Source organism: Sceloporus occidentalis, unplaced genomic scaffold, assembly GCF_023333645.1.
Source record: "Sceloporus occidentalis isolate IW3139 unplaced genomic scaffold, rSceOcc1.0.p SCAF_2, whole genome shotgun sequence".
In the NCBI taxonomy this organism is placed as follows: Eukaryota; Metazoa; Chordata; class Lepidosauria; order Squamata; family Phrynosomatidae; genus Sceloporus; species Sceloporus occidentalis.
Genome location: NW_028316982.1, coordinates 166,449,447 through 166,476,901, shown reverse-complemented (window position 1 = coordinate 166,476,901; position 27,455 = coordinate 166,449,447). Strand labels below are relative to the sequence as shown.

General features: G+C 41.1%; 1 protein-coding gene across 3 annotated transcripts in view; it reads right to left on the bottom strand.

Annotated features, from left to right (window-relative positions):
- Positions 1-27,455, bottom strand: part of ST6GAL2 (ST6 beta-galactoside alpha-2,6-sialyltransferase 2) — an 85,776-nt gene that overhangs the window by 26,808 nt on the left and 31,513 nt on the right. For all 3 annotated transcript variants that reach the window (XM_089511375.1, XM_089511372.1, XM_089511373.1), the window contains exons 2-5: positions 16,699-17,701; positions 5,446-5,543; positions 2,739-2,840; positions 197-371 (exon numbers count right to left, since the gene is read on the bottom strand). In XM_089511375.1, coding sequence (XP_089367501.1) covers positions 197-371; positions 2,739-2,840; positions 5,446-5,543; positions 16,699-17,644 — 1,321 coding nt within the window. In that variant the 5' untranslated portion in view covers positions 17,645-17,701. The remainder of the gene's footprint in view (positions 1-196; positions 372-2,738; positions 2,841-5,445; positions 5,544-16,698; positions 17,702-27,455) is intronic.

Below are 27,455 nucleotides of genomic sequence, written 5' to 3'. Positions count from 1 at the left end.
CAAATGCTGCTGAAAAGTTCACAAAAACAAGTTCATAACAAATTTTGTGTTTGACAGCAACAACCTTTCAGACAGCATTCTTTTCATAATTTTACTATCACCACAATTCAGTTACACATGCTAGAAGTCACCATATGTAGTTTAATGATCACTCTTTGGACACTGAATGATGAAATCTACCAACAGACACACCTACCAATAAAACCTGAAGAAGGAGGGTTGGGCTGTATCTTTTCCTTTGTGTTCTCCTGAATGATATCCCAGAGCTGCCATATAAATTTTGGATGGAGAATGTAAAATGGCTGGTTTGGATTCTTTCTGCGATGCTGTACATATGGAGTAAACAAATTGTAGTCTGGCTTCTTATACCACTGGTAGAGGAAAGGAAAAAACAGGTATTTTCTTGAAGTGCTAATCACACATCAAACCACAATTAAAACATCACACATTGGCAATGCTTTGTGGATACAAAGAATGCACCACCATGGCATGTAACTTTTACTTGAAACCTAATCTCTCCATTAGGATTCTCAGCAGATCTCCCAATCCTATATGAAATTATTCCGGTTTTTTGCTTTTACTTTCCTTTAGTTTCACATTTTTTCAGCTTCAAGTTTGTTTCATATCACCACATAATTTGAATTCCCAAAAGGCAGCAAAATAAATACACATCTTTAACATTTACATTTAATTATATTGAATTTATCGATTATATATTAATATAATATACACATTAATAAATTGTTATTTTGATTATACATATAGTATTAACCCCATCTCCTCTTCCATGTATACAGAATACACTGTGTATCAATCGGTCAAAAAAAAAAAAAAAAGGGGGGGGTTACAATTCCACCAATTATTTGTAAATGTATCATTTTTCATTCTTTACGCTGGTTTCAGTTCTACACAAATGTGGGTTCAGCAGAGGGCTATGAAGGTAGAGTCGCAGTTGGAGAAGCATTTATATCAGGGTGTTCACTTCAGAAAATGTGATTTGGTTTCCTTACTGTCACCATAAGTCAGAAATGACGCAAAACAACAACAAACAAAAAGATGGAGCAATAACAGATAAGGAAGGAAAGGCACACTGCTGGAAATGTGCATTCAGTTCGCATTTTTAATTTACCAACATTAGCCCAAATTTGTCTCTGTTATCACTAGGGTTAGAAAGGCTTAGTTCCAGAATTCCATGTTTTAGCAAAAGCAGTACACATGAAGCTGTTCTTACAGGGTTCATGGTTCCCTCTAGTGCCAAGAAATGAAAATTCATTTTATTAATTTTAGCAGATTCATGGAATCATAGATGAAGAATTTACAAGTGACAAGCAACCAATTCCTGCATTAATTGTTGCTGGTCTACAACAGTGCTAAATGAATGGAGCATAAAAATTGTGTCTCTTCTATGTATAAGTTCCTGCTTTTAAGCTACAATTTCTTGGAAACCATGGATGCACAGAAAGAAGGGAAAAGTGGCATACTGAATCCAGACTTAGAAGCAACTAGTTACTAATAACTAGTTACATGTAACTGAGGCATTTATGCAAAATAAAAGCTGTTAAAAGCAAAAGATTATAACTGTAACTTAATGAGGGACAGCTGCACTCATTTTGAGATTCAGCTATAAAACTATAAAGTATAAAGCGATGTGGTGGGTGGCTCAGTGGTTAAGACACTAACTCTGATGATTGCAAGATTGACAGAGTGACAGTTTGAGGCCCAAGTGCCAGGTGATGGGGTGGGCTCCCATCACTAGTCCCAGCCTCTGCCAACCTAGCAGTTTGAAAGCACGTAAAAGTGCAAGTAGATAAATAGGCACCACTTCAGTGGGGAGGTAACAAAGTTCCATGCAGTCATGCTGGCCACATGACAATGATCATCTTTGACAATGCTGGCTCCCTCAACTTAGTAATGGAGATGAGCACCACCGCCTACAGTTGGGCACGACTAGTCAATCTTGTCAAGGGAAAACCTTTACTTTTATCTTTTATAAAGTTTAAGTTCTATAATTCTGGTGGTATGGCCCCATTAAATAGTGGAGGAGATCACATGGTTCCAGTGCCAGCTCATGCTGCTGCCTTATGTTTTGTTGTGTGCATTGTCAGTGACAAAGTAGGTAGGAGTAGAGAGTGCTTTGTGCATAGGCCAGTGTCTTACAGAGTTCACAATGTTTTTCTTTAGGAACCAATGGTGACTTTTTTAGTTATCTTTGGTCCATCTGAGAGGCTTGGGAGTGTTGCCTTTATAAGCCGCATGCTCTCAAGCTGCCTTGAAGCCACTCAGAAGTCGAGTGGCCTCCCAGATGTGGGTGGCTTCAAGACACTGCGGTGGTGTGGGGTTTACACTCCACACACTGTCACAGCGTCTTGAAGCTAGATTTGGTCTGCAGCAGGGCTGGAAAAGGCGCCTCTTTCCCGGCCCAAAAAGAAGCAGATATTTTTTTCTCCTTTTTGGGCCAGGTGCAAGGTGGATTGGGGCTGCATTGTGTGTTTGCTGTGTCCCTAAACAATCTTCACTGGGGGTGGCTTCAAGCTGCCCCTTCTTGACAATCTATTCAGGCCCTATGAGAAATGAGAAAAATAAGAATAATGCATTAAAAATTACAATCATAATGATAGGAAGTCATGTTCAGAAACTATACTGTAACTAATTACTTTGTAGCAATAACTTTCCTAGTTATGATTTCTTCCACTAGGTAACGAGATTCCAAACTGATGTTAAAATGTATCGTGGCTTACCACATTGAGATTTGCAGAATAGGGAGCAGGATCCCAAGCTACTAAGATAACGTCTTTATATAAGGAGTTGTCAATGAAATGATGGTTTGGATTAGTAAGAATCTGAAAAATATAAAAACATGCACCTATTAAAAACCTGCAAAACCAATAAAAGATCAAACCTATGTATTTATCTATCTATCTTTCTAGATGTGTATGTGTAATATTATGTACATATGTACACACACATACTGTACACACAGAAAGGCAGATAAGCAGTATAGAAGGTTAAAATATTTTTACATTTTAAAATAAAAATGCAAGATAACCATGAGGTTCTAACAGATCTTTGCAAAGTTTTATATTAACACTGCATTGGCTGGGAATGATAGCACCTTCTCAATGCTTGTATGGCAATACTAGGCCACAAGTGAAACAGTTAAGCTGGTATCACAATTCCCTGCTTTGTGGGACCTCTGATGGCACTGTGATAACACTGCATGTCCCATGATTGGTGATGCTGTCTTTAAAATTTCCATTACTCCACAAGGACTTACCTACATCTTTTCCCCATGGAGGCTGTGGGTGTACCTACTTCCAAGTGCCAGACTAGACATCCTATTTTTTTGGCAAGAAGTTTCTTTTCTTAGTAACATTATTCTATTACACAGAGACATATGAGAATGTCATCCTTTTTAAAATATGTATCCAGTCCCAAAGCTTAGTGTGTTAACTTATCAAGAGGTACCCCAAGATTATCCCCTCGTTTTTTTAAAAACTATGTTTCTCCACTATGCTTCTTGAAATGTCTTGGAATATCGGCTCCAAACACATTGCTGAAATAACCCAGTTTGAGACTAACTGGCCAGCTCAGTGCTAGGGAATCCTGGCAACTGTAGTTTCTTGTGATACCAGAGCACTCCGGCAGAGAAGGATAAATGTCTCACAAAACTACAGTTCCCCAAATTCCCTAGCATTGAGCCAGGACAGTTAAAGTGGTCTCAAAGTGGATTATTTCTGCAGTGTGTTTTGGACCATTGTGACCTATTCAGTAAACAGTTCTGGGTTTGCTATCCTAGAATTTACTGAGACACACTGAGATATTGCAGCTTTTTATCTAGGACAGACTAATTGAAAATAAGTTAAAGCTTGGGCCAGTCAAAACTAACAGACATGAATACTCATTGAAATCAAATTAGTTATGCATTTATTTAAAGGCTTTGGTTAAAACATTTCCTTTAAAACTCTCCCTTTGAAATCAATGACGCTAAAGCCTAACATCAAGCATACCAACAAACATGCATCATGAATTCAGTTCTAAGCAAACATACTTAGGGTCAGGCTGCCCAAATTGCTTAGATTTCCTACAATGTACCCTTAATCTGCATCTATTCAAATCAATCTGTATTAGATGAATATAATGTGTGGGTAGGAGAAAGTAGACAATTTTCAATGGCCTTCTGGTACAAGCAGAGGAAACAGCATCTTTTAAAAAGAACAGCTGTCATTCTGTTCAATATTTATGATGTCATAAGCCAACCGTACAACACTGTAAATATTGCAGTTCACGTTTACAATTGTGACATCGTTACAATGACTGCATATCCCCCTCCTCCCTATGTGTATGATTTTAACTCTAAAATGAGTTAACAACCAGGATATATATATTTTTTTGATTTGTTAAAAGCTGACATCCGGCAGCATTTGCTACATGCAAATCCTGCAGAGGGTGATAAAGAACTAAATGACTCTCTTCATTCAACCCTGGACAGCATTCAGTCTTTTCTGGCAGAGCAATTTGCATATTATGCATGCACTTCATTTAATTAAAGACAGACAAAAATAGGTCTTCTCACTCTTCCTGTACCAACATCAGTAGCATAAAGGCTTTTCTCCCATTGAACAGCTTTGTCCTCTCATTCCAATCTGACTGAAGTGCCCAGCATTTGCATTGACTATCTCTCATTTTCACATCACACGTTAAAACAAACCTGTACATTTCTTCTACAAATCTCCACAGGGTGTCTCTTGTACTCAAATGTAACAAAATCACATGTGGGTTTCCATGTGTGCAGAGCACAGGATTCAATACAGAATTGTATACATGGAAATCTGCTCTACTGTGCACATCATTACAATTAGCATTCCTACTATATTCAGAATATAGTTTTTGGACTGAGGGCCTTTGAGATATACACAGGCTGCTATTATTAGTCACAATTCACATAAACTAGAAAGGCCTGTAGAGAAGCTTTCATTGTAATGTGAACTCATAATGGTTTCACCACAAGAGGGCACTCCATATTAAAAAATATAAGCACTCCTGTATAGTACAGAGATAAATGAGTAACAACAATTGCAACAAATGAATATCCAACAAGTTCTGCTTAAAAGTGGTGGTCCAGGGATGGGTGCCAGTCCCTGAGCCATTAGCTGCAAGTCCCTAGTGGTTTCCTTGAAAGAGACAACTGTAGTTAATGGGCACAAATATGGTGCCAGTTCCTGGCACACTGGGGGGAAAAATATGTGTCTGCCACATCAGATAGTGTAAGAAGTACAGTTCTAGAGCTGACAGAAAATAACATGCATAGATATACATTAAAGCAGGGTGGGTAACTTGTGTCATTCCTATATTGGAATGAAGCTACCATCAGCCCCAGCCAGCATGGTTGATAGTGGCACAGTCCAACAACACCTGTTCTCCATCCCATGCATTAAAGAGACTTACCTGAGAATTAATAATACGCATGGTGGTTTTATTTCCAACATCTTTTTCATACCCTCGGGTTGGAGCTGAATTGAATCGCAGAACTGCATCATGGGAATCTGAAGCCAGAAAAGAACCATATTTAGAAGTCTTTGTGGGGTCAAGAACATGTTTACTTAGGTCCAAAACACACTGCAGAAATAATCCACGCTGAAATCACTTTAACTGACCTGGCACAATGCTAGGGAATTCTGGGAACTATAGTTTTATGAGACATTTAGCCTTCTATGTCAGAGAGCTCTGGTGCCACAGTAAACTACAGTTCCTTGCATTACCTAGCACTGAGTCAGGGGGCAGTTAAAGCGGTCTCAAACTGGATTATTTCTGCAGTGTGTTTTGGACCAAAATCATACATCTTACTATGTTCAATGGAGTTTATTTCAGAGTAAGTAACTGTTAATCATGTTGATTTTGCTTTACAATGCCCTACTACAAGTATTACCTTTTCATTATCTGTTGCTTCACTGTTCAAACCCACTGAACATTCAATGCAGGGAATGATCTATGCAGAGATCTATGCAAAGTAAGTTTGGCGCTGTACAGACGGGCCCTACAGGGCACCATCATTATGTGCGAGGGGCAGTGCTTCCAGACGCGACTTGCCCCTTGCACATAACGAGGGCATCAAAAATGGTGCCGCCCTGTACATACAGGCGCCGCCATTTTGATGTGATGGACACCTAGTGTCCGCATGTCCCAGTGCCTTTGTGATGCCACAAGTGTGCCATTGGCGCCTTGCAGTGTCACAACTGCGTCGCAGAAAGAACCCGCTTTTTGCGGGTTCTTTTTGCTGCGCGAGGGAGCCACACGGTTTGTCCACTGCGGTTCCCTCGCACAGCAAACCAGGGCGGTGGGAGACCACCTTTTTTGGCCAGTCTGTATCCTGCCTTTGTTAAGCTTTTAAAATTAGTACAGAAATGCTAGCCGCTCACATAAAAGAACACTGTTCTCCTATTATACATGAAAGTTCCATGCATGCAAAGGCAAAAATGACCAAATTGAATTGCAGTTCACTTGTTTCCCTATTCCACATTATTTCCTTATTTATTATTCACTTCTTTAAAAGGTACACGTGTAAAAACAGATAGCCAGAATGAATAAACTTCGCAAAACAAATTTAAATTTTTTCCATCTTGTAACCCTGACATCTAATTTTTTTTAAAAAAAGAATTCATTTAAATGTCACATCAATTTTAACTTCAGGATTACATTCAATTTCACATTATGACATGAACATATTTTATATGCTATAAAATTATATATTCCTGCATTATGAGCAAACCATGCCCGAGTACTGTACTGTTAAAATGCCATTCTGGCTTCTCTGTTCAATACCTGTACCTCTGTTCAATACCTCATTATAGTGGGAAAGAGGACAGCCAAGTATACTGCCTAGAGCTCAGTGTAACTACTAATTAAAATTCAAAGCTGCAATTCATTTTCTTTTGAAAATTCTTCATATGTCCTAAATTCACAGATGTGTAGCATTTATAGCTGATGAACAGAAGAGGGTGCCACAAGTCTACTGACAAGCATGGGAATCTTAGGATTTTTCCAGGTTTTTCTTCAATTTTGTGTGATAGTTAACCTACTAATCAGACCATGTTCATTTCCAGGCAGCAAGCAGCTAACTTCAGTTGAAAGCTGTACTGCATTATGCTAGATTTCCCCAGAGTCAGGTTTGCTGAGAAGGTTACATTGCAAAATCACCACCATTGACTCTTACAGAAATACTGGGTCGGTGTGTTTCATTCTTGGCTAATTGCTGTGACTGACATCCCTGAATTACTGTTTTCTTCTCTGACCAATGTGGACCAGTACTGCAAGTTACACTCTGCATCCTGAAGTTTGATCTTCAAATATGAAATGTTTATCATTTTTGGATTTTCTCTAACATGTGCTACACAAACCAACAGTGAGGTTTCTACGTGGTGTGATGACATCTTCACAATTTTTATGTCCTCCTCATTAGCAGTGCAAGTTCTACCTAGATGGCATGGCTGTCACCCTCCTATGGTCAGTTCCAATAATGTCTGGAGTCTTGATTGTGCATCAACTCCGCTGTTCCTGAAGAAGCCAGATCTGGGCACAGTGGTACATGCATTGGTTACATCCTGTTTAGATTACTGTGATGCACTGTATGTAGGGCTGCTGTTGGAAAATGTTCAGAAACTTGTTAAATCGAAGAGCTACAGCCAGGTTGTTAACTGAGGCTGCCTATATAGAGCGCACAAGTCCCCTGCTGCAACAACTCAACTAGCTTCATTTCCAGACATAATTCAAGGTACTGGTTTGGACTCATAAAGCCCTATATGGTAATCTGAAGGACTGTATCTCCGTTTATAAGCCCCTTATAGCACATAAGATCATTTGGAGAAGCCCTTCTCTCTTTCCCACCACCTTCCTAGTCTCTTCTAGTGGGAACAAGGGAGAGGGCTTTCTTGGTGGCTGCTCCCAGACTTTGGAACTCCCTCCCGAGGAGCTCAGGCCCCATCCTTGCTCTCTTTCTATCAGCAAGTCAAAATATTTTTATGGCATAAGGCTTTTAAAAATTGTCTGGATAGGGTTCTAATTCTGTGGGATGCTGTTTTTTAAGATTTGTATATTGTCTTTTAATGAATTTTATTGTGTTTTAAAATATTAAATATTATTTAAGTTTATACATTATTTAATCATGTTTAAACTAGTTCTTATGTTTATATTTTTATTAATGACTTTTTATAGTTTTAGGGGCTTTGCAGCTAGCCCTAAAGGGGCAGCCTCTAGCTGCCCCTTTTACAGCCAGATCGGGGGCTGTGACGACCCAATCTAGCTTTTCCAGGGAGAAAAAAGGAGCAGCAAAAAGTGGCTCCTTTTTGCACCCTGGAAAGGGTGTGATAGCTGTGGTGCTGCGGATTTATGGTGCTCCTTTGGGGCTGCGTCATGTGGACACAGCATCAGTGGAGTGCCGTGATGCAGCATGCAGTGCGGTGTGGCATCACGCCACCCTGAGGCGGAGCCAGGGCATGCATCATATGGACGCTATACCCTGACTCCACCCCCAAGCAGGCCTTTAAGGCCGGTCTGCACAGGGCCTTGATCTGTATTGTTTTTAAATATGCTGTTAGCCACTTTGAATTCCATTATGGGGTTAAAGGTGGGATATAAATGAATAAAATAAATAAATAATAAATAAACAGCATCACATACATTAGCCAGATCAAACGTGTTTTCCACATCACAGCCTGGACATATTTGTTATGGAAATTACATGAGCTAGCCATTTGACATGACACAAACCTTTAAACACACACACTCTCTCTCACACACAGATTTAATTTTTGAATTGCCCTCAGTCAGTGAATACCAACATGTTATCAGAGCCTGTAAAGTAACTTCAAAAAAGTAATTAGATACCCCATCCCCTCAAAATTAGTTAGCATCATAGCTATAGATCATGGTTCAAATGAACTTAAAAGAGATACCTTTTAGCTACTTTGAATATATATATATACACACATACACACTCACCAAAATGCTAAAAGCTGCCAACTTGTGGTCAAAAACATACTGAAGTCATGTGGCAACTCACACACTGTCACTAACTTTGAACAAGTGTAGTTATTTCCCAGAAGAACTACTACAGTGGTTATCATGTCACAGTTGTAATGTACCTTAGTAATGGCTTGGCTACAGTAAATTAATTAAAACATTTTAAAACCTAAGTAATTCCTTGATAACTAGTTGCTTCCAAGTATTGGTTTTCATATATAATGTGGCATAGTGGTTTGAACACTGGACTACAACTCTGGAGACCAAGAGTTGGACTACAACACTGGACAACAACTCTGAATCCCCACTCAGCCATGGAAACCCACTGGATGACCTTGTGCTAGTCACACTCTCTCAACTTCAGAGGTAGCCATAAGTAACCCCCTCTGAATAAATCTTGGCAAAACCCCCTCCCAAACGCAAACACCTTGTGATCGCCTTCAGAATGCCAAAAGTAGGAAATGTCTTGAAGGCACAAAACAACAACAAAAGAAAAGAAAATGAGTTTTAGTAGCATTAAAGAAAGCATATGTGGAGGCACTGATAGTCTTTTTCATCTAATATTCTCCATTCTCTATGGCCAAAGAAGGGAAAGGATGTGGTGGTGACAATGGTACAATGCACAATGCACAATGTCCCAAAGCAGGATGCCACAAGGGGCCAACAAAGGAAGGAAAAGAGCAGCAGAAAAGAAAACAGAAGTGTGGCTGAAAGAATGGGGGTAATTGCAAAACTGGACGAAGAAGCTCTTGGGTGCTAAGAATCAAAGGTACAGATAAGGAGGAGTTGTACCTTGGAATTGCTGAGACAAATGTATGAGAATCATACTTTGAGCACTGGATGCATGCTAAGTAAGATGCTATGGATTCAGAAGATCCACTAAGCACAAACTTCCCATGATCTACCCTCAGAGGAGAAAATACACCAGATGGAGTCTCACCTCGCATAGTCCTGCTTTGCCTCCACAAGCACTACTTTAGCTACCTCCAGTCACCAGGACTGCATCCGCACTGCAGAAATAATCTGGTTTGGCACCACTTTAACTGCCATGGCTCAGTGCTAAGGAATTCTGGGAAGTGCAGTTTGTTCTGGCACCAGACCAAACTACACTTCCCAGAATTCCATAACACTGAGCCATGGCAGTTAAAAGTGGTGCGAAACCAGATTATTTCTGCAGTGCAGATGCAGCCCAAAGGCAGTATTACACTTTTCAGACACTCCACAAATCTCCCTGCCACTGTAAGCAGGCAGGCTGCCCACTCTCAAAACTTTTGAACTAGGTTTAGTTCTGCTGCTTTTCATAGTATCAAATGCTGTGGAGCTAACAGGAAGTAACCACTAAGAATTCCTTTAGAGAAAACGTTTGTTGCGCTACAATTTGTCTACTAAGAACGGCTGTAGGGGCAGTACAAAAGAGTGAGAAGTGGGGAAGGAGACTAGCTTGAAACAAATATCTTTAAAATAAACAAGCTGATGTACACACACACACACACACACACACACACACACACACACACACACACTTTCACTGTCTCTGTGTATTCTGTCATGGAGAGAAGCATGTTTGCTATGAGATTTGAGGAATGGCCATTTAAAATGAAGTTTTCTAAACTCTGTTCATACACAGAACAGAATACAGAACAATAAACACATGCACATTTTGTTTCCTAATGCAAAAACATGGAGAGCTTCTTTAGAAATCCAGTGCTCTCTGTGCTCCAAACAAAAAGACATGTAGCTTCCCAAAGGATGAAGGCAACTTGGATCTCATCTGTTTTTGTCTTGCTAATGGAACTTAAACATTTAATTTTAATATTCTGGAATACCCACATGGCCAAAAGGAGGAGGTGCCTGCCTTCATGAATTTCTGCCCAGTTCAGGGAGCCTAGGTGGCACAGTGGTTAAATGCCTGTACTGCAGCCATTTACACCTATAAGGTGTAATTAATTAATTTAGAGTATTTATACCCTGCTCTTCAACCACAAGCAGCTTACATTTTTTAAATTGGACAGTTCCTTGCTCTCAGGCTTACAATCTAAAAAGAAATGTCACAAAAAGATAAGGGGATGGTGGTGGGGAAAGGATCAAGTTCATTGGTTCATCTCTCCCTTTGGGGCCATAGCTATAGCAGATGAGTTGAAGGGAGGGCTCTTCATTTTACTTGGGCTAGGCCCAATGGAGCTGGCCTGTCTCTCTCCTTCTGAAGCTGGATGATGGTGGATGGGCTGGAGGGAGGGCTCTTCATCTTACTTTGGGCTAGGCTCCAAGGTCCACTCAGCCTTGCATCCTTCCATAGGTTGCTAAAATGAGTACCCAGCTTGTTGGGGGCAATTGGCTTACACATTTTTAGGGAGTGCTAGCTCACTGATAAGCAGTATAGAAATGTACTTGTTATTGCTATTGCTATATTCCGCCTGAACTGAAAACAGCCACATCTTGACAAAATGCAGGCTTGGGACTAACATCATCATATGTATTTTTTCACCTGTATGATCTTTGCCTGATGAAGAAGCTAGTGGTGCTTTGAAAGCTTGCAGCATGTATTCTGTGCATTTCAATTGGCCCCCTAAAAGTATCACTGTTTTGTAGATTTCTGATGTTATTGTACTTCACATTTACACTTGCCTGTAGGTAAATTCTTTTACACTCGTTTCTTCTAAGTAAACATGTTACAGGCTGCATATCTTCCTTGACAAGCTTAGGAAAATAAAAGGAGCTGTCCATTTGCTTTCAAGATTTCCCACTTTTTTAATCCCAAACCCTGCCAAAAAACAAACACCCCCCCCCCCCAAAAAAAAAAAAAAAACAGCTCTTGGTTATGTATGTCAAATACTAAGTAGTCCCATAAGAGACATGAGGTTTATAAATGCAATCTGTTTCAGAGGGAGGCCATTTTAGAGGGGGGGCACATTAAAAAATGATCCAGAAAGCAGTGCTATTAGTACGCTGTGGCAAAAATAAAGGATCTATTGGTACATTAATGACTCCTAGATTTATTACAGTACAAAGTTTTATGGAATCAAGTCTATTCAGATGTTAACAGTTATAATATATGGGAGAACTGCAGACAGTGATGTCACAGGAGACTGAAATGTAAACGTTACAAAATTAAAAAGCAGTAGCTACTACAGTTAAGAATGCCATCATCTCTCTCTGTGTTTTCTGCATTTCATTCCCTGTGAGCTTACTGTTTATAGCATCACTTCTCTGGCCAACATCACCTCTTGTAAATATACTCAAGATAACAATTCAAAACTGGGGATCAAGCATTGCATTAGATAGTTTTAGAGAGGGGAGGGAAGAAGAGGGGAAACTGGGAGGTGGTGGGCGGTATTTTATTTTGGTTTGGTTTAGAGATACTGTATATTGTTGGTCAGAACAGGATATGATTTTGTATGTATTTGAGTGGTTTTATTGTGTATGATATATTGTGTATGATATAAATCTAATAAAATTAATTTAAATAAAATAAATTTGACGACCAAATCGGCAATCATATTTTGTATTTCTTCACATATATGCAATTAAACTGATTTTGATTGGTTTTTGAATGCATCTGTTACCGAACAGTTTTATTACTGGATTATGAACTGCATACAAATGCCTAGATAAAGAATATATTTCAGGTATTGTGTATCTGAAATTCTTAAGCATAACTTAAAGCATCGTAAGATTATCCTTCATAAAACGACAATACTAAACACAGTTGTTGGGAAGAAAAGGGGAAGATCACAGGTCATATTTCTGACTATCATGGATAGGAATGCCATGCAAGGCACTTTAAGATACATTCTAGATTTTAGTTTGTTGAACAAAATGAATTTTTCAGCATCCTTGTTGTTAACTACCACCAAGCTGGCTTCAACTTATGGCAACTCTATGAAAGAGAGATCTGTCATCAACAGCCCTGCTGCAACTCATGACTGTGGCTTCCTTGCTTGAGTTTATCAACCTGTTGTCCTCTGGCATGCTACACAATGTAAAATCAGAGTCTTTAAAAACACAAACACCCAACTTGTTTCCAGATTATCAAGATATTTTTCCCCTTTAATATTGCTTTTGTATGTGTGTATATACAGCCATCATCTTTCAAAACAACAGCAACAATTAGGTACAGTCCTAATGCAAACAACTCATGTAGTTCAGAATTTTGTAACATTTCAGGATGAGTGGATATTGTGTGATAAATGCACAAAATCCTTACCACTGTGTTATTCTACCTGACTGGGCTTCCTGTGTATCAGGAAACCCATTTTTTGGCCCAGAAACCATGAATATTTTTTCCATTCCAAATGTGGGTTGCCCTGTATTCTGACTCTATTACTTCCTATCTGTCAAGTCTCTGTCTCTCTCGCCTATCTAGAATCATATGCCCACAATTTAGAACAGGTTCTATCAGTCACATTGAGAGACCTGAGTAAATGTACACAGGATCTCACAATACACATTGCCATCTTTTGAGGGAGCTCCTGAAAGGTCCAGAGTCTTGAACTATTTGGTTGCACAACTTTATGTAAATCTGTAAATTTGCCAGTCTTTTTAAGGGGAAAAAATCTGAGAAAATTACCTAGTTGCTCTTCCTGTAGACAAAATAACTCTTCCCTATAAGATGGGGTAAAAATAAGTGAGAGAGCCTGTATGACATAGTGGTTTGAGCATTGGACTATGACTTTGGGGACCAGAGTTCAATTCACAGCTCTGTCATGAAACCCATTGGCAAATCATATGCTCTCAGCCTCAGGGGAAGGCAATGGAAAACCTCATCTGAACAAATCTTGCTAATAAATTCCCATAATAAACCCTTTAGAGTTGGCATATGTTGGAATGACTTAAAGGAACACAGAAAAAATAAGTGAAACATCAGTCTCTGGAAGGTTAGAATTTAGCATTCGACAGAGCAGGGAGCAATAGTATGACTATAATCCTATTGATGGGCTATACTAGAGGTTGCACTTTCCCCAGGGTTGTGCAGCGGTGGTGTGGGAAGAAAAACACATTCTTCCACCATAGTTCACCAACAAGATTCCAGCGTAGTTGTCTTTCTTTCTACAAATGAAAGACAAGGCTTGGCCAAAAAGGCAGTCTGCCATGGACTGAATGTGACAGAATGCATTTTCATCTTGCCATAGAAATTGTTCTGAGAGAGACGTGATGGCTTCACGTTTATATCCAATTAGCTTGTGGCAAATGCAAAAGGGCAGCCATTCATGAGCATCTGTCTGCAGGCAGCTATCTTTTTCTCCAGAGTCCTCCTAGCAACTGATCCAAGCTCCTACATAAAGACAGAGGATGTCCACTGTGGATTCATGAAATTGTGCTAAGAGGATGGAGTAGGACAGAATGTAGCTTGTGAGACTCAGTGAGTTAGTAGCAGTAAAACTCAAGAACTGGTCTGGAATATACATTTCCCAGTATGTTCTTTATTCTGAATTAATCAAGTCTAGGCATCGCTTCCATTCCAGTTCCATACTTTTCAATAGTATACAGTATTCTCCAGATAAGCCTGCACTGAAAAGATAGGTTGAGACATGAGAGGGAAATCCATTATTTACTCTCTCTGTGTGTTTATGCAAAGTGGTACTTAATGAGTATTTTGCTGGTGGGGAAAAAACAAGGGCTAAACTACATTGGTATTTATGGCTAAATGCCTTTGAGCTGACTCTGACTTATGGCAACCCTATTCTAGTGCTTTGCTGGCAAGAATTGCTCAGAGGGGGTTTGTCATTGCTTCCTTTGAAGGTAAAAGAGTGTGACTTGCTCAAGATCACCCTGTGGGTTTCCATGGCTGAATGGGATTTGACCTCATGTCTCTCAGGCCCTGTCTGCATGGCTCAAAAGGCCCACCACCTGCTCTGGCATTGTACTATGCAGAAGATGGACATCCCAAACCTCAGTTCTGATGAGAGGAGTTCTGACACCATCCAGCACATTCTGCACCAGAGCCAGAGGATAATAGCCTTACAGTGTCTAAGTCCAACACTGAAACCACTGCACCAAGCTGGCTCACCTAAGCTAAATGCTATATGAAATCTGAAAGCCATGATCATGTTGATTAACATAACTACACTAGCATAGCAGGCCACACCGGTATAGATTTATTTTATTTATTTATTTATTTATTTATTTAATATATGTCCCACCTTTTTCCCAATATGGAATCTTCCAACACAGACTAAAGCAAAATACCTGAAAGAAGAATCAGAAAATGCTATCTAAGGGGCTCGACAGACCACCCTAAAAGGGTCATCTGGAGCTGCCCCTTTTTGCTCCCGAGGGAGCCCACAGCAACCAAACCATGCGGGCTCCCTCTGCACCAAAAGCCCTTATCACATGAGGCACTAACTGCACTGGGAGCATGGCCCAAATGTTTCAGAAGCGTGGAGGTGGGATCGCCGGTCGTGCTTCTGAAGCGTCATTGATGCATTTCATCATTGACTAATTGTTTGCGGAGCAGCCATTTTTTTTTTTTTTTTTTTTTTTGCATAACATTACAAAAATGGCTGCTCTGTGAATGATTTGCCAACGGAACAACAGCAGGACACGCTTCAGTGACACTTCAGAAGTGCGACCGTTGATCCCAGCTCTGTGGTTCTGAAGCGTTTGGGCTTATCAGCGTGATAAATGCCTTGTGCAATAAGGTCCTATGAGTACAAGAAACAGAATATAAGCAGCTGTTTTACTATGAATGAATGAATGAGTTTATTTATATACAGCCAATCACGGTGGTTTACAACATCATAAAATACAAATTATAATAACAACAATCTGATGAGGCTGCCTGGCAGGACATTCCAGATGGGAGAAAAATAGCACATCATCAACCTCTGGAAGTTACTTATCATGATATCTTGAGACAGCTGATAGCTTTCAAAGATGGCTTTCAGATGGGCAAATTCAGGTGGAACAAGTACAGCGATGCCTGCAAACTATGGTGGCTATTTGCCTCTCTAGAGGTATATCTGCACTGCACAATTATGGCCGTTCTAACTGACATGGCTCTGTGCTATGGAACATTGGGATTTGTAGTTTATTGAGGTTCATAGAGTTCTCTGCTAGAGAGCTCTGAGTCCACTCCCTTGAACGACAGTGCTAGAACTCTGTGGCACAGTAAGTTAAGAACCTCTTCATGAAACTTCAAATTCCTGGATTCTGTAGGATGCATCCATGACAATTACAGTGGTATCAAAGCACTATGATATGTCAGTGTGAATGTACCCCAGGTTCAGAGCAAAACAATTCTGAACATTCACAGCTAGGGAAAACAGCAAGCAAGCAAGCAAGGCAAGGGCTTCCAACACCACTCAGTAGCTTCTAAGAGGCAAAATGGCAACCACAGAAAGAAATAGGATGCTGGCCTTTATCCTGATCCAGCAGGGCTCCTCTTAGGATTGTATGAAACACCTACTATGCCTGAGCAGGGCTGCAATTGCACTGCAGAAATAATGCAGTTTGACAGTAACCATCATGGTTCCATTCTATGGAATCCTGGGAGTTGTAGTTTGTTGTGGCACCAGTGCTCTATGACAGAGGGCTAAATACTTCACAAAAACTAGAAACCCCAGAATTCCATAGCATTGAGCAATGGCAGTTAAAGTAGTACCAAACTGCATTATTTCTGCAGTGCAAATGCAGCCCAGGAGATTGGTGATTCAGTCATGCAGCTGTCCAAAAATCTTCACCTACCTATTTCATCTCCAAGAGAAGAATTCAGTATGGCACCTGCAGACATCACAACAGCACAGCTTCCAAACCCATGTGGGTATAGTTTACTCAGAGAAATCCGGGGTACATGCTTTTCCCATCCAAGAACAGAGAAAGGGGCTTCTTTGCCATCAATGGTTTGGATGTTCACTCGTGCCTTGAGCTCACAGAAAAGCTGATCAGAAGTCAGCTTGGAGTTTCGCTTCCCTCTAAACCTCACTCCATGCTTATTGGTATTCAGGTAATCTTTCATTGCTTTCTGAAGGCGAGGATTCAGCATCTTGGAGGAGACATCCCCCTTCCAAAGCCTGTACAGGAACGATTTTGACATTGTAGAATATATTCCATCCCATTCATCAGACTCTTCAAACATTTGGCTTCTTCTGTGTCTTACATGTCTTCTCTTTATCTTTCTTTGAGAGAGCCAATTATTCTGCAAAGCATTCCTCTTCTGATCCACCCCCTCTGCAGAGATTAATTTCACTATTCGCTGCACACTGCTCTGTGACCGAGGCTGACCAGCAGCAAATAAATAATCACTGTCCCTTTGATAGAAAGCGCTTTTTGATTTTCTTCTTAATTGGGAAGGAAAAAAATCTTCCTCACTTTCAAAGTCATCCTCTAGGTCAGCCCACTTTTTAATGCTCCCAGTCCCTGATTTAAATGAGTCTAAGACATCATCGCTGAGCAGCACCTCATTTCCAGCTCCTGTTTCGGAAAAGGATGGGTCATGTATTGCTCCCATGATAGCTCGCTGTTTGCCCTGGATGGGCAAAAGCCTCTTAGTCTCAATGTAAGAAAAAGAACTGGGGACTGCGTCAGCAGTGTTGCTATCTGCAAAATAGATGAAGATCACCAGGAACAGGAGGCCCCATGCAAATATTCCAAACAGCATTACTTGTTTCCATTGCTTCAAGTTAGGTTTCATGGCAATGTCTGTGCCAACTCCTCTGCACCTTAAAGGTCTGGTAAAAGAAAATCAAACCTAGAGGGAGAAAAAGAAAAAAATCTGTAAAGTTCTCAAGGTATTTTAAAACGTAGCACAGGAACATCAAGATATTTGCTACAAACAGAAGTATAACTACAAGTACTTTAAATACCATCAACGTATCATAAATGATTCCCATATCAGGGTAATTTCTGTAAAAAGACCCTTCCCATGAAAAATATATATGTCCAAATAAATATTTATTACCTGTTCAAAAAATACGCCTATAATGGACTTTCATCACTGTGTGTCTTCAAGTTATTTCTGATTTATGGCAACCCATGGGGTTTTCTTGGCAGAGTTTGTTCAGAGGGGGTGTGCCACTGCCTTCCTCTGAGGCTGGGGATGTGTGCCTTGCTCAAGGTCTCCCAATGAGTTTCCACAGCAGAGTGGGGATTCGAACTCTAGTCTCCCAGTGTCCTAGTGCAATGCTCAAACCACTTCACCATGCTGGCTGTCCAATAGACTGTCATACATGTATAGGGTTGCCATAACCCGGCTGCAACCGGGTTTTTCCCGGTTTTGGCGGCACCTGCCCGGTCACGGCATGGGTGCAGCCAAAAACCGGGAAAAGCCTGGTTGCAGCGGGGTTGCTGGGCAACCCTGGGGCCTCGCTGCCCTCCTCCTCCTCCACCGTGCATGGCCGCGCGGAGGAAAAGGAGGGCAGTGAGGTCTGGGGCGGAGGAGGCTGCAGGGATGCGGCACCTCTTGGGCGCAGCCGCGCCAACCTCCCCGCCTCCCTGCAGCCTCCTCGCCTCCTTCCTGGTCCCCGCGGGGGCCAGGAACGAGGCGAGGCCCCAGCCATCGCCGGCGCTCTCCTCGCCTCCTTCCTGGTCCCCGCGGGGGCCAGGAACGAGGCGAGGCCCCGGCCATCGCCGGCACTCTCCTCGCCTCCTTCCTGGTCCCCGCGGGGGCCAGGAACGAGGCGAGGCCCCGGCCATCGCCGGCGCTCTCCTCACCTCCTTCCTGGTCCCTGAGGGGGCCAGGAACAAGGAGAGGCCCCGATCCTGGCCTCCGATCGCAGCGAGGCCCGGGGCCCAGGCGGGGAGGGAAAGCCTCCTTAAGTGGAGGCTTTCCCTCGCCGCTTGGCCTCCGCTCCCCGCTGCGATCGCGAGGGAAAATGTAGGACAAAATTTTCAAATGTAGGACACATTTTTGGTTTGGAGGTCTGGCACTATGGCAACCCTATACATGTAGTATTTTGAGGCTACAACTCTGCATGTGTACTCATAAGCTCTAATGAATTCAGTAGGACATATTTCCAAATGTGTATACATGACTTGGACATAAAAAATCCAACTCACTAGAAAATACTTGCAATACTTTGACTAGGAAGGAGAAACATGTGGTTCCTTAAATACTGATTAACTTCAACTGCCATCAACCTTACCCAGCCTAAATAATAATTAGGGATGGTGACAGTTACAATCTAATATTTTTGGAGGGCCATTCTTCAACCCTGAGTTACACTAAAGGGCTAGAAATCAGAAAGAACTCTAATTCAATTTGATGTATCAATAAATAATCCCATGAAGACATAAAAGATTAGCCCAGCTACTATACAGATTATTTACTGAATATATAAAGATTCAAGACAGGAGTGGATATAAGATGCAAGAAATTCCCAGTTCAGATTTTGACCCTGCAGTTAACTTTCAATGCAAGGCTGTCCTTTCTGATCATCAACTCTCACCCCTGTCTCTATTTATTTTAGAGCATGGGAGAGCTAGGGGTCCCCATCATCCCTGCAAGAGTTCTTGGAGAGCTGCACCCCTCATACAGAACATTTTTTATTTGTCCCAAAATGCTCTCACCTAGCCCCTGAGTTTTTAGGGCACTCTGGGCCATTTTTAGACTCAAGCAAGGCCTTTAAAAACAAAACAAAACAAAACAGAAAGTAACTGCCCTGTTTGTTTGTTTTTAAAATGCCTCTCCTGGGTCTAAAATGGCCCAGAAATGTGGGAGAAATTGCCCACCATCCCCTAGAAGGCATTTGGGAGCATTCAGGGGCAAAAACATTATTTGAAAAAACATTTTGGGGGTAAAAAATTACCTATGGGGGCCACAAAAATGACCCAGCAGACAGTATGTTGCCCATGGGCCACATTTTTCCACCCCTGTCTTAAACAGGGAGGATACTGCTGAACACACAGGAGTTCAATAGAAATCCTAAGTATTAGTCAGAGGGTTTTTCTTTTCATATTACTGATGTCCTACATTATTTGCAGTGTGGCAAAGTCACACGTCCTTTAATGATCCCAAGAACTAATCATATGATTCTGAGCTTGCATTAAAACAAAGAATATTCTCTAGTGAAAATATTGTGCTGAAGGAGCATTTCTTTTCCTTTGATCCCATTCAAGTAGCTGACTGCAGTCCCTGTGGCACAACCCGCATTGTTTTGCAACAGGAGGCACTTTTAGTGTCTCTGAACTAGGCCTCTCCCTTTTTATTACAGGAGAGCTGAGTGGAAGAAGTGTCTTGATTCTTTTCAGACTTTCCTCTCTTTCAGTACTTCTTATTGTTAACGCCTCCGTGGCTAAAAAAAAGTATATAAAGACAAGGAGCAATGAGGTCAGTGTGGTTCAAGTTGATGTTCTACGTTAGGCACTGTTATGTTAAATAGGTCCTTTTCTCCTCCTAAAAGAAGGGAAAGGGGCATATTGCAGCTTTTCAATAAAATGTTTGTTCCAGGGTTAGTAGGGGTTGTGAATTTTGAGATCAGACTTTCCCAGGGTGTTGGAAACTCAAACTTGATGGGAAAACTAGACTATGCAACTTCAGTAGAAAATGTTTCAGTGCTATTAGCTAGCAAATGAGATGAAAAAAACACCTCTCCAGTACAAAGTAAGTGGATGTTTCTCTTCAAAGCAGGGATACGCTCGAACACAACTGTGTCTTGCAGCTGCTTCATTGCTTTTAATATTTTCCAATGTATAATTATAACCCCTTCTTTGAAGTAGAGATTGCTTTTTTTCAGAACACAATGGACTTCAATAGAAAATGCAAGCTACCAAATAACATATTTCAGACATAAAACATCCACTGAGTGTCTTTTTTTTTGTGTGTGCAAAAAGGCATGGTATAAATAAATAAAACAATTTAAGTCTCCTCTGAATGTCTCTGCACAAACCACCAACATTTCACTGGAGTTTATCGCACTGCGTTCTGAGACCGTTCTCATCACGTGATGAGAACGGAACGCATTTGAGTATACCGCACAGTATGTGTTCCAGTCGGGTTCTCAGAACGCTTAAATGCGTTCCAAATGTGTTCCAGGAGGGTACAGATATGAATGTGTTCCCAGAGAGCTGGAACGGGATGAGAACATTCCAACAGAGGTGTGTGCGGTATTCTTATGTGTTCTCAAATCCGTTCTCGCATTCCTCCGTCTCCTGATTGGCTGAAAGAATGACAGGCAGGGAGGGAGGCAGGCAGGCGAGCGACTGCAGTGAGGGAAGCTGTGTGTGTGTGAGGGGGGAAAGAAGGAGGGAGGGAAGGGAGGAAAGTTGGGACAAGTGAGAGAAGAGGAAAGAAGGGAAAGAGAGAGAAAGAGAGAGGGAAACAGGGGGGCCAGAGCAGAGATCAAGAGGGAGAGGGTCTGGCTGCTTCTGCGGGGGGCCTCTAGTGTCATGTCCAGCGGGGCTCCTGTGCTGGCAGCCTGCAGGAGGCAAGGATGGCAGGAATGCCCAGGACCTTCTCCTCCTTCCCTCCAGGAAGGAACCCACAAAAGCTCCTCTGTTTGGAGCAACACACAAAAGCAAGCAAACAACTCCCAGAATTCCATAGCAAAGAGCCAGACAAGAATTAAAGCGGGGAGGGAAGCTCACAGGCCCCACCTGGAATATTGTGTCCAGTTCTGGGCACCACAATTCAAAAAGGAGCGTGTCCAAAGGAGGGCGACTAAAATGGTGAAAGGTCTGGAAACCATGCCCTACAAGGAACGACTTAGGGAGCTGGGGATGTTTAGCCTGGAGAAGAGAAGATTAAGAGGTGATATGATAGCCCTGTTTAAATATTTGAAGGGATGTCACATTGATGAGGGAGCAAGCTTGTTTTCTGCTGCTCCAGAGACTAGGACCCGGAGCAATGGATGCAAGCTCCAGGAAAAGAGATCCCACTTCAATATTAGGAGGAACTTCCTGAGACTAAGGGCTGTTCGACAGTGGAACACACTCTTTCCTCAGAGTGTAGTGGAGTCTCCTTCCTTGGAGGTCTTTAAGCAGAGGCTGGATGGCCATCTGTTGGGGATGCTTTGATTGTGATTTCCTGCATGGCAGAATGGGGTTGGACTGGATGGCCCTTGTGGTCTCTTCCAACTCTATGTTTCTATGATTCTATGAAGGCACACATTACATGCGCACACACACAGGAGGCAAAAGGCTGACAAGCAGCCAAAATGGGGAATTGGGATGACAGCAGAGGACTCTTCTTTTCTAACCGGTTTAAAGAGCTGCTATGGCTGCCGGGGCTCTGCCCTTGGCCCAGTCCCCTCCCTGGCAACTTGCTTTTCTTCGGCTTGAAGAGACCTGCATGGAGCTCCTCCTTCTTCCCAGCCTTGCAAAGGAGGTTTGGGATGTAACTGGCAAGGCTCATCTCTCCTCATTTCTCTTTCTCCCTGCCTTCCTCCCGATCCCTCCTTCTTCCCTCCCTTCCCTCCCTCCTCCTTTCCCCCCTCTCTCTCTCTCACACACCCCTTCCCTCACTGCAGTCGCTCGCCTGCTTGCTTTCCTGCCTCCCTGCCTGTCATTCTTTCAGCCAATCAGGAGACGGAGGCGGCCTTGGTGGAATATGTTCTCGGAACGGTTTCAGGAATCGCTGTGCGGTAAAATGCAGTTCTGATCACGGTCTGATCACGTTCTAGTTTACTAATGCAGTAATATCTGTTCCAGGAAAGTTCTCATCACGTGATGATAGGAACGTTCTCAGAACGCAGTGCGATAATCTCCACTGTATTTGCAAAATGCAAAATCTTGACTCCTGAAAACCAGATACTGAGACTTGGGTTGTGGAAACGCAACTAGATTCTAGCTGTGAACACATGCTGTATTGATGAAATCGTCTATGGATATCTGCCAGATTTCAGAGCCTAATGAGTATCTTTTCCAGCTCTAGATGAAGCAGTCAGTCTCTCAGATCTCTAAAGCTCTAGTTTTTAAAATGAGAAGACCAAATACAGTCAGCTCTCCATATCCACAGATTTTTTTATCCACAGATTCAAGCATCTATAGTTTGAAAATATTTTTAAAATATATAAATGCCAAAAAGCAAACCTTGACTTTGATATAAAGGACAGCATTTTACTATGCCTTGAGCATCCACAGACTTTGCTATCCATGAGGGTCCTGGAACCAAACCCCAGGGGATACCAAGGATCCACTGTAATAACAGTCACCAGGAAATGGAAGGGGAGGGGGAGGTGTCAATTATGGCACATGGCATTTGGTTTGTTTTTCCTCTGTTGCTGCTACTACATCATGGCTAATAATGTCAGCTGGTTGGAAGTATGGGCTTCTTTATTCTCTTAGCCGTTTTAAAAATCCTGTCCTCTTTCAAAAAAGAAGCCTTGTAGCTGTTCGTATGCAGTAGAAATTTTAACAGCAGGCTTATTACACATTCTGTGGTTGGAGGAAATGAAACACAAGTAAATTCACACAATGAGACTATTAATTTGGAGGACAAGCAAGAAGCTGTTATCCATTTTGAACCCACCATGATCTCCTATGGAACCTATTTCTCTCTGCCCACTCCATTGACTTTAGAAGAACAGATAAACTGAAAAACCACAGTTGAAAGCAGCACGATTTTCTGTTCTGACATCATGTGTAACTGTGCATAACTGCAGGGATATTCTGTGGTACATTACAGCCAGAAAGGGCTGCTGGGAGAAGGCGGTGTAAGTAATGAAAGAGCCATTCAGTGTCGGAAATGACCTATACCAGCACTTTTATGAAGTGCATTAATCACACCTGCCCAAATAGGTACATATAGCTTGAGATGGACTTTGGGTCTGGCTCCGAACACTATGATCAAATTGCAGATTTGAAGGGTTTTAAAACATTTTGACAGGACAAATAAATTTCTAGTCCCAGAAAACCATATCCGCTTCTGTGATTGCCTACAAGATATAGCCATTACAAATGAGACATTATGGGGTTATTGTTTTTTGAAGGGTTTTTTTTTTTTTTTTTGCAGAATTTCACACCCCATATGCAATAACTCAGATATGGTCTCAGCAAGGTAGAAATAAAGGTTTCTTTTCTCTACCTCATGAATATTTCCCTGTTCTTTTATCACTCTGCATTTGCACAACAGAACCTGAAGCTGAGAGCAACAAGCTAAATTGCTTTCTTGGAGATACAGACATCTAGGCTTGCATCCATGAGAACACAGAAATCATTGTTCCAAAAGTGCTTGACCATCAATTAGGAAAGTTCAGGAATAATTCTAACCAACCCAAAATGTTAACAGCCTTCCAAATAGAAAATAAAATGTTAGGCAGGCATACTATAAGACAGTGGGGACACTAGGGGGACTGCAGTGAGTGACGCCCTAAAGGGGGCTCACACCAGCCTCAAACATCTCCTTTTTGGCCAAAACAGTCTGTGGCATTCACCTGGATTCCACTAAAATGCTGAAGAATGGGTGACACTCAGTGGGAGCTAAAAGGAACGGTCCCAGGTTTTTTTTTATGAAATTAAAATTTTAATTTAAAAATATTTTAATTTTTTAAATCAATTTTTAAAAATTCTTTTACAATTTTCTTTAAAAACATCACCTTTAATAATAATAATAATAATAATAATAATAATAATAATTTTTATTTTTACCCCGCCTTTCCATAAAAAAATGATCAAGGCGGCTTACAAAGATTAAAACATAGCAATACAAGATAAAAACAATTACAATATAAAAATTAAAAACGTTACTACAAAGTGGGAACAGGAATCAATATAAAACACACATAACAAGGGCAAGGAATTTTCACTTCAACCACATGAAACTACATATATGCAATTGCACTGAAGCTGTGCATATGCTTTTGTAATCTAAAGGTACAATTTTAATTTTGCTAGTTGTTTTATGTCACAACTATTACCATGACATTAAGTGAGATGCAGGAATTAGGATTAATGAGTAACAATAACACAAACAAAATTACTAAAGATTGTGTCCAGTGTGGTAAGGAAGGCGGTCAATGGGGGTGTGTGAAACCATGAGTTACCACACTATGTGATAACAACTATGATTCTATGAACCCTAGTGATGCCACTACTATAAGAAAACATTTGTGGACTTTTTGAGCAGTAACAAATCTAATGAAGTTACACTCTGTAGCTATGGTTATTAGTAATTTTAGTAATACTGTATTACTAATCTCAGTAATTTAAGTAATACTGTATTATTTATTTATTTATTTATTTAACAGCAACTTTTTTGGAAACCAGTTATCCCCAAACACCACCATCAGGAATCTACCCAAGAGACAGCAGTCAAACCACTGCCTCCAATTCCCAAACCCTCCAGGCATTTCAGAAGGATACCATAATTGATGGTATCGAACATTGCTAAGAGGTCGAAAAGCACCAGCAGGGACACACTCCCCCTGTCAATGCTCAGGCAAAAATCATCCACTAAGGTGACCATAGCAGTCTCAGTTCTATATCCTGCACTGAAATCAATTTGAAATGGGTCTAGTTTGAATCATCCAAGGCTGCCTGGAGTTGGAAGGCAACTCCTCTCTCTAGCATCTTGTACAGAAATGGGAAATTTGATACTGGTCTATAGTTGTTTAAGTCACGGAGTCCAGGTCAAGGTATAGCTAGGAAAAGTTAGGGCTTTAAAAAACTGTGTTGGCTTCATCTACATATGGTGGGCTTACACTGACCAGATTACTCTTGGCTGCCCCTGGAATATTCTGGACCTGAAATGACCAGAAATTCCCTCCATTCTCTGTGCATTTCAGAATGACGCCAAGCAGATAGCCTGCTGTGCCAGCCACCACTACTGGCATGAATCATTTTCTCTGAGGTCAGAGATGAGGTGCCCAGCATTGATCACATGGCTGAACACTTTGTTGTGATCTCAGTAGGAACAACCTGCACCAGTGGTGGCAGCCAGCACAGCAGGATGCTGTGTAAATAGCCACCTGGGGTTGCTCCAGAATGCAGAGTGAGAACATCCAGAGCAAATTGTGAGTTTTTAAAATGCAGATTAATGAAAGGATGGCCCAGATTTGCTGTAGTACTGCCCTTCTCATGTGTAGACAGTCCACAGTTGAATTAGGCCTTTGGCCCTGCCTCGTGTGGACAGGGTGATTCAAGCGTGGGGGGAAATTGATGCAAATGGCCCATCTAGACATGCCTATAGTTGTAACTCAAACTTTAAAGTGGGATGAATGGGGAAGAGATAGATTGGGTGGCATTCCATTAAGCAGAAATGGAAAATGGAGCTGATGGACCAAGCCAGAACCTTCCCTCCTCCCACCACACATTCAACATTTACAGCTGATCTAAGTGAATGATCTCCCATACCAACTAAGATGAAGTAAGTTCATCTTTTCCACAAAAGCAAACAGACAAAACAAAAACTATGGAAGAAGTACAATTCTTAAACAATCCATCCCTTTGCCACAACCACTGCCTATTCTGTATTTATGCAGTGACCAGAGCTTCTAACACTGGAATAGTCTGTTCTTTCAGTTCTCTCTCTTACTGATTCCTCCCTAAAGTTTTATACCTTATTCCTCTACTGAATCTTCATATTAACTAAGTATACAATATTAAAGAAAAATATTACAGGGAATAGATGCTTACTACTATAACCTTAGTTACTTACATCCTCAATCAACCCTTATGGATTTGATGTTGCTATAATATCTGCATAGGTCTCCAAAGCATTTTCCTGGTATTATAAACATGTCATAATTCCACTATCTCCAAAATGTCATTATATGCAGGCACTGCACATATGACTGGGGATTTTAAATTCTGATTTAAATTTGTACTGAAATTTAAGAATCTTCCACTGGAGCTCCATTTATAAGAAAGCTTGACAAAATGAAAGATGAAGATCAATTTAACTGTTTAGCAATGCTTAAACATTATCAAAATCCATTGTTCCTAGTTTTTAGCACTATTTTCATTTGTATAACTTAATAAACAAAACTAACACAAAACAAGGTTAAGTTACTGATGACAAGCCAGTGAACACTAACTGCTATATGTTTTATTTGGCTAACTCTAGGAAAATAAAGTAAATATTAATGCTTACATTTTCTCTTTTCTGGCACAGGTTCATGCATGGCTGAGCAATTTACTACTTAAGCCAACACTTGATCAAGAGAGCTTTCTTCTACAAGTTATGCAGTTTTACCTGTAACCTAATGCTAGCCATGAAGATTAGCCATGGTTCTTACAGTACCTGGTTACAAAATTTCTCAGCTAGGCACTATGCCTACAAATCATTATCACACAAAGAGTGTAATGAAGAGGCCCACCTATTTTCTCATAACGGTTTTAGTTAAGAGTTATTCCACCAGAATATATCACTTTGATCATCTTTAAGCCTATGTAAAAAGAAAAAAGAAAGCCATTTTCTTATGGGAGCTTTTAATTCCATTAGGCACATGGTTCTATGAGGTTATTCATGATGTTGTACATAATTATAGGAGATGGAAGAAAATGTGTTAAATAAAGACTTTGCAGCTGAAAGCAAAAGGATTATATCAGAATGGAGGCGAATAACATGC